This window comes from Cyprinus carpio, chromosome B20, assembly GCF_018340385.1.
Source record: "Cyprinus carpio isolate SPL01 chromosome B20, ASM1834038v1, whole genome shotgun sequence".
Lineage (NCBI taxonomy): Eukaryota > Metazoa > Chordata > Actinopteri > Cypriniformes > Cyprinidae > Cyprinus > Cyprinus carpio.
In genome coordinates, this window is record NC_056616.1 from 24,573,573 (window position 1) to 24,581,072 (window position 7,500).

The window sequence follows — 7,500 nt, forward strand, 5'->3', positions numbered from 1 at the left end:
TTTACTAGGGCACTCAATCCAATATTCCTCTGTCCATCTCACCTGGCTGTATCGTGCGTTTTCCTTCAGATGGACGTTAATGCATTTGGTGATCTGTAGAAGCCAGCTCCACTGCGTCTGCAGCGTCTCCATGTAGGCCTGAGAAACACAGACTGAGTCAGAAACACGGCAGGACGTGTTCGAGCGTATTAGAGGCCAGACGCGCTCACCTGGATCTTATCGGACGCCGGGTGATTGTTTCTCAGCAGATTGTCCACCTTCGATTTGAGGACGTTCAGTTGAATCTCCTTCTGCTCCAGTTCACTCATGAGTTTCTGAAACACACATTCAACAGACGTCAACAGGACTGACCTGCTACAAGGGGACAGTTTCACAACATTCCCTCAAGCGTCCTTAAAGTAACGTTCATGGAACATTCTTATAAACTTTTTAATAACAGATTAATAGTACTATTAAACATTTGGGACCCAGGAGCACAAAACCAGTCATAAGGGTCAATTTTTTGAATTCGAGGTTTATGCATGATATGAAAGCTGAATAAATCATCTCTCCATTGATGTGTGGTTTGTTAGGAGGACAATATTTGTCTGAGATACAACTATTTGAAAATCTGGAATCTGAGGGAGCAAAAAAATCTAAATATTGAGAAAATCATCTTTAAAGTTGTTCAGATGAAGTTCTTAGCAATGCATATTACTAATCAAAAATTAAGTTCTGATATATTTACAGTAGGAAATTTACAAAATATCTTCATGGAACATGATCTTTTCTTAATATCCTAATGATTTTTGGCATGAAAGAAAAATGTATAATTGTGACTCATACAATGTATTGTTGTCTATTGCTACAAATATACCTGTGCTACTGATGACTGCTTCTGTGCTGCAGGGACACAGATTAAAACAACATTCTCTTATTATCCTTGTGATGTTATTTGTACTTGATAAACGTTCTAAAAAATATTTTTTGTAACCTTTAAATAATGTTTTATTCACATTAAGAAAACTGGACAATTCTTAGAATGTTACAAAAACATTCAAATAACATATTTTTGTAAAACATTTTGTAACCTTTAAATAACATCGGAATCACAACGTTCTTAAAATATTACAAATAAATGTTAAATTAACATTATAGAATATTTAAAAAATATTAATTTATAGAATATTAAAAATAAACTTTCAAATCATGTTATATTTTGGGTGAAAATGAAGTTAGTTGTTTTTGTAACCTTTAAATAATCACAGAAAACTGATACATTTCAAAAGTTTGAAACATTTCAAAACAACTTTTTTTTTTATCACCTAAATTTCTAACCTGAGGAAAAACCATCACTTAAATATCTCCAAAATCTGAATTATATTCAAAAGACATGATAATACTACGGAAGCAAACACGGTCCACAAGAGGGCGCAGCAGATAAACACAAACCAAACAATAAAAACAAACCTGCTCTTATTTTTTACAAACTAAATTGCATTTAAAAATTAATTTAAAATTATTTAATCATAGTTTTTGATCATTATATGGAAATGTGATTTAAATGTACACCATATTTTGTCATGTTAAATTGTTTCAATCTTAGTTAATTTCATTCTAAAATAAAATAAACTTCATTAACAGTAAAACTTCATATAGAGTTTTTCCATTCATAGAACACAGCTCAAAGTGCTTCACCAGGTAAAATACAAACATAAAAATAAACACTAATTTTAGTTTATGAGAAATGAGTGCAAAATTAAATCAAGTATTTTCACACATTTTATAGATTCATTTAAGTTCATTTGTGCATTTGCATCATTCGGTCCAGACACAAGTTGTGATATAATGTTTATGTAGTGTTACGTCTCATATAGGATGCATTTGGGTGAGTTAATTAACCTGCGAGTAAAGTGCCCCAGTTTACTGATGTTTATTCACTCTTCAGCTTCTTTAAAACATTAATGTTTTCATTGAAATCGGTGCTTGCTATGCATATAAAATGCAAATGCACTTTGCATTTTTTTTCAGCAATCTGATTTTATTATGCTGAGACCCCTAAACAAAAACACTGTTTCATTACTTAAAATAAAATGTTAACTGAAATACAGTATTGAAAAATATTTTATTATGTATATATATATATACACAGTTGTGCTCATAAGTTTACATACCCCTTGCAGAATGTGCAAAATGTTAATAATTGAAACAAAATAAGAGGGATCATGACAATTGCATGGTCATTTTTATTTAGTAATGTCCTGAATAAGCTATTTCACAGAACAGATGTTTACATGTACGCCACAAGACAAAATAATAACGGAATTCATAAAAATAACCCCATTCAAAAGTTTACACACCTTTGAATCTTAATACTGTGTGTTATTTCCTGGATGATCCACGACTGTTTTTATATTTTGTGATATTTTGTTCATGAGTCCCTTGTTGGTCCTGAACAGATCGACTACCTGCTGTTCTTCAGAAAAACCCCCAGCTCCTACACATTCTTTGGTTCTCCAGCATTCTCTGCAATTTGAACCCTTTCCAAAAGTGACTGTATGATTTTGAAATCCATCTTTTAACACTGAGGGCAATTGAGGGACTCGCACACAACTATTGCAAAAGGTGAAAACATGTACTGATGCTCAAGAAGGAAACAGAATGCATTAAGAGGCTTTTTAAATTGGATGATCAGGGTAAATTGTACATATTTTGTCTTGTGGGAAACATGTTAGTATTTACGTAGCTTCTACGTAAGTCCAGTACTAATTGAAAAAATATGATCGTTAAACAAAATGAGAAGAATTTACACAGCATCATCCTGTTCAAAAGTTTACACCCCCCAGCTCTTACTGCATCATGTTGCCTTCGTGTGACTTATGAGCTTTAGCTTATGAGCAAAGCTGTATATATACAGTACAGGTCAAAAGTTTGGAAACATTACTATTTTTAATGTTTTTGAAAGAAGTCTCTTCTGCTCATCAAGCCTGCATTTATTTGATCAAAAATACAGAAAAAAACAGTAATATTGTGAAATATTATTACTACTTAAAATAATAGTTTTCTATTTGAATATACTTTTAAATAATAATTTATTCCTGTGATGCAAAGCTGAATTTTCAGCATCATTACTCCAGCCTTCAGTGTCACATGTAACATCCAGTCTATCACATGATCATTTAGAAATCATTCTAATATTCTGATTTATTATGAGTGTTGGAAACAGTTCTGCTGTCTAATATATTTGATGAATAAAAGGTTAAAAAGAACTGCATTTATTCAAAATAAAAAATTCCTAATAATGTATATTCTAATAATATATTTTCTTTACTATCACTTTTTATCAATTTAACACATCCTTGCTGAATAAAAGTATTGATTTTATTTAAAAAAAAATACTGACCCCAAATTACTGACCAGTAGTGTATATTATTATTACAAAATATTTATATTTTGAAAACATAGCTTCTTTTTTTTTTCTTATTATTCATCAAAGTATCCTAAAAAAGTATCACATGTTCTGAAAAAATATTAAGCAGCAGAACTGTTTCCAACTTTGATAATGAATCATCATATTAGAATGATTTCTAAAGGATCATGTGATAATGATCCTAAAAATTCAGCTTTGCATCACAGAAATAAATGATAATTTAAAGTTTAATAATTTTAAAAACAATTATTTTAAGTTGTAATAATATATCACAATATTACTGTTTTTTCTGTATTTTTGATCAAATAAATGCAGCCTTGATGAGCAGAAGAAACTTCTTTCAAAAACATTAAAAATAGTAATGTTTCCAAACTTTTGACCTGTATATATATTATTTATTTATTTATTTCAGCTTTTTTCCAAGGCAATATCTCTCATTTTTGAGTTGTTTTCACACACACTGCTGAACGAGTCAAGCGTATTGTCAGTAATAATCACACGTCTGAAGGAGTGTGTGTGTGTGTGTGCTCTTACTGAGAAGCTCTCCTGTTTCTGAGGGATGTAGACGTCGATGTTTTTATCGCCCCAGTCGAACACCAGCTCCTCCTCCTCTCGGTCGTTCACCCACATGATCTGCCCGAAGATCTCCTCGATGATGTTACGCAGGTCCTGCAGCTGGACGCTCCGCTGGTACGAGGCTTTCTGAGGATCAGCGCAGTTTATGTTTTCATAACTCTCTCCAACAACTGGGAAATTAAATGGATCTAAGAAACGTGATTCGTAGCTAATAAAAGCTGAAAGTAAACACAGCACGTGTGTTTAGCAGTATGTTTGAGGATTTGATTTGAGCCGGTCTCACCTGTAGACTGTCCCATTCTTGCTCCAGTTTGTTGAGACAGGATTTGGTCAATTCTGCATTTTGGTCTTTGCCTCGCAACTAAAGCAACAAAAAGGTGAAAAATATAAAACAAATACTGCCATGATGCATTGTTCTATATACATGAGATATATTACATATTGTCTATAACGTGCAGTATAATCTATATACTGTGCATCTATCTATCTATCTATCTATCTATCTATCCATCTATCTATCTATCTGTCTATCTATCTATCTATCTATCTATCTATCTATCTATCTATCTATCTATCTATCTATCTATCTATCTATCTATCTATCTATCTATCTATCCATCTATCTATCGTGACAACATTACAGGTTTTGATGCTCAAGAAGGCCACTTGGGAGCCTAAATCCACTCTGATTAATTTGCCAATGAAATTTGGTTAGTGGATTTTGCATGCTGAGCCTGTCCCCGTGCATACGGGTATTAATAAGCGACAGGTGCATCCACTCATCAGATTTTTGCTTTCAGAATGAACACAGTTCGAACACAGCTCGAGATTCACCAGATCAAGACCCAGCCACGATCGTTGTCTTCAGTGTCTGGGCATCCAGCATATATAACATATACATATATATAGACACATGATGATTATGAGGTAAATATGACCTAATCATGTAATAAATCTCACTACAAGCTCTAATCCTAAATTGCATATGCTTAAAAGAAAACCAGGTGCCTCATAATGCACAGTAGAAAAGATGGATAGTTATTAATCTGCCACAGATAAATGAGATTAATCAGACCATAATTTTAGCAGTCCAGCATTGATATGGCAGCCAGTAGCAGATGTGTGTGTGTGTGTGTGTGTGTGTGTGTGTGTGTGTGTGTGTGTGTGTGTGTTAAAGGTCACGTCTGTATTGTTTCATTGAGGAGGTTTGTGTGTATATCTCACCAGCTCCGTTCGCGCTCGATCCACCTCAGCACTTCTCTGGATGGAGCTGTGAAACCCGTTGTGATTGGCTATCTGCTGCTCGATCACTGTCAAATCATCTCCCCACGACGACATCTCTATCATCCTCTGCACACACACACACACACACACACACACACACACACACACAGCTTAAATCACATTGTTGCAGTAGTAGGAACACTTAACACGGCTTGTTTTGTTGCATTAAAACTAGTTACTACTATAATGAACAAAGCCGTCTGCACTGGAAGTATACTGTTTTCTGCTTAGTATGCAGTGGATTTACCACGGTATAAAAAGTCTAGAGAACGCAGCCAGTGTTGGAAGTGAAATAAATACGGCTCAGGCTGAAGGAAATGTAACTTCACGTCTGTACAGTAGAGAGCGCAGCTCAAACAAACCTTTCTGCTGTTCTGGACTGCATGAAGAATAGCAAGCAGGAGAAGAAATTTCAATGCTCTTCAGCAATAAAAAATAATTTCTGCTTATTCATATGGTTGAATTGGATCATTAAAAGGCAGGCCGAAAGACAGTGATGAATAAAATGGGATTAAATACTTATAAAGGATATCTGTGTTGTTTAACATATTTAATTATTGCAGGTTTGCTTCATATTCTGAGTTTGTATTTAATCTCATAGATCATGTCCACACAGCACACACAACGCTCTGCACTTACTCTCGATTTCTCTCAACATGGCAACACAAGAGCTGTCAGTCAATACATGGAGAACAGAGTAACTGGCATCACTTATTTGAAAAAGTAACTCCGATATTTCCTTCTAAATTAAAAAATTATTGTGTTACTTCATTAGCTACTTGAAAAAAGACATTTGATTATGTAACTTGTGTTACTTGTAATGCAACACTAAAACAACTAACAAAAATATGCTCTAAGAACGTTTTTCTAATGTCCCATTTAGTTATGAAAACGTTCTCTGAACATTTAAATGTTTAAACTTTTTTTTTTTTTGGTTATGTGAATATTAAGAGAAGATTCTATTTTATAATTTCGCAAACATTATAGGAATGTTAGTTTTGAATGTTCTCAGAACATTCTGAAACAATTGGTAACATTTAAAAAATCTAAAACAGTTCATTAAAACAATGTATAAATGCTATTTCGGTGCTAACAAGTTTTGAAAAACATCCAGTTTTTTTTTTTTACATTTTATAAATGTTATACAAACGTTAAAGGAACATTCCATTTTAGAATTCTTGCAAACTTTATATGAATGTTACTGAATGTTCTCTGAATGTTCCAAATAAAGTAGCAACATTTAAAAAAAATTTACATTCTGAAATATTCAGAAAAAAATCATTCCATGAACAATGTATAAACACCTTTATTGTGCTAACATTTTGAGAACATTTAGTTATGAAATTTAATATTAGATGAATGTCCAACTAAAATTTTTCAGAAAAAAAAAACCATTCCATTAATGATGTATAAACACTTCATGTATTTAAAGCTTTTATGCAAACTTAAAAAAAAAAAAAACATTTAGTTTTGGAAACATTATTTACAAAAGCTTTTTAAATGTTTTCTGTTTATGCAAACATTAAGAAAACATTTGATCATTTTGGTAACATTATGGAAATCTTACTTTTGAATGTTCTCTGAAACAAGAAGTAACATTCTTAAACTGAAACTAAAACATTTAGAAAGAAAAAAATCCATTAATAATGTATAAAAAATAACATTTTGGTACTTAAATTTTGAGAATGTTAGTAAAGACCAGATAACTCTGAATAAATGTTCTATTAACGTTACATAACATTTGTTTGCTCACAACTTAGGGAGAATATTTACAGGACATTCTGAGAAGGTTTCCTGTTAACTGGGAAAACAGACACTGTCTGGTTTTTTTCTCAAGCCCACTCAAAATCACTGTGTTCTTCAGCAAGCGTCTGTGATTCATTAACTCTGAGCTCCTGACAGAGGGAGTGTGGTGTTATTGACCCCCGCGGGAGCCTGAGGAATTCATGGGAGAGACTCAGACAGACAGATAGTAATGGTGGCAAGCAGTGAGGCATGCTGGGTCTGATTTGAGTTTCTCAGTACAGGATTGTGTTTTCTGGCAGGATGCCGCACTCTAATTTCTAAAGATTCAGTTCATCTGCCCAGAGTTTTTCTTTCGTTTTCTCTCGCTCTCTCTGTCCTGGCAAACACTCACCCTGTGTCTTTATCTAGGCCTGACTGAACAGAGCAGCACTTATCTGTGTGCTGTTAAGCTGATGTCTATTTCTGGCAACAGTGGAATCGCATTG

The 7,500-nt window shown here is 33.3% G+C and overlaps 1 protein-coding gene across 2 annotated transcripts in view; it reads right to left on the minus strand.

Moving 5' to 3' along the window:
- The window catches only part of wu:fi04e12 (desmoplakin), a 40,924-nt gene that overhangs the window by 26,473 nt on the left and 6,951 nt on the right, over positions 1 to 7,500 (minus strand). For both annotated transcript variants that reach the window (XM_042746513.1, XM_042746512.1), the window contains exons 5-9: positions 5,210 to 5,335; positions 4,269 to 4,346; positions 3,944 to 4,111; positions 210 to 314; positions 43 to 138 (exon numbers count right to left, since the gene is read on the minus strand). In XM_042746513.1, the coding sequence (XP_042602447.1) occupies positions 43 to 138; positions 210 to 314; positions 3,944 to 4,111; positions 4,269 to 4,346; positions 5,210 to 5,335 (573 nt within the window). The remainder of the gene's footprint in view (positions 1 to 42; positions 139 to 209; positions 315 to 3,943; positions 4,112 to 4,268; positions 4,347 to 5,209; positions 5,336 to 7,500) is intronic.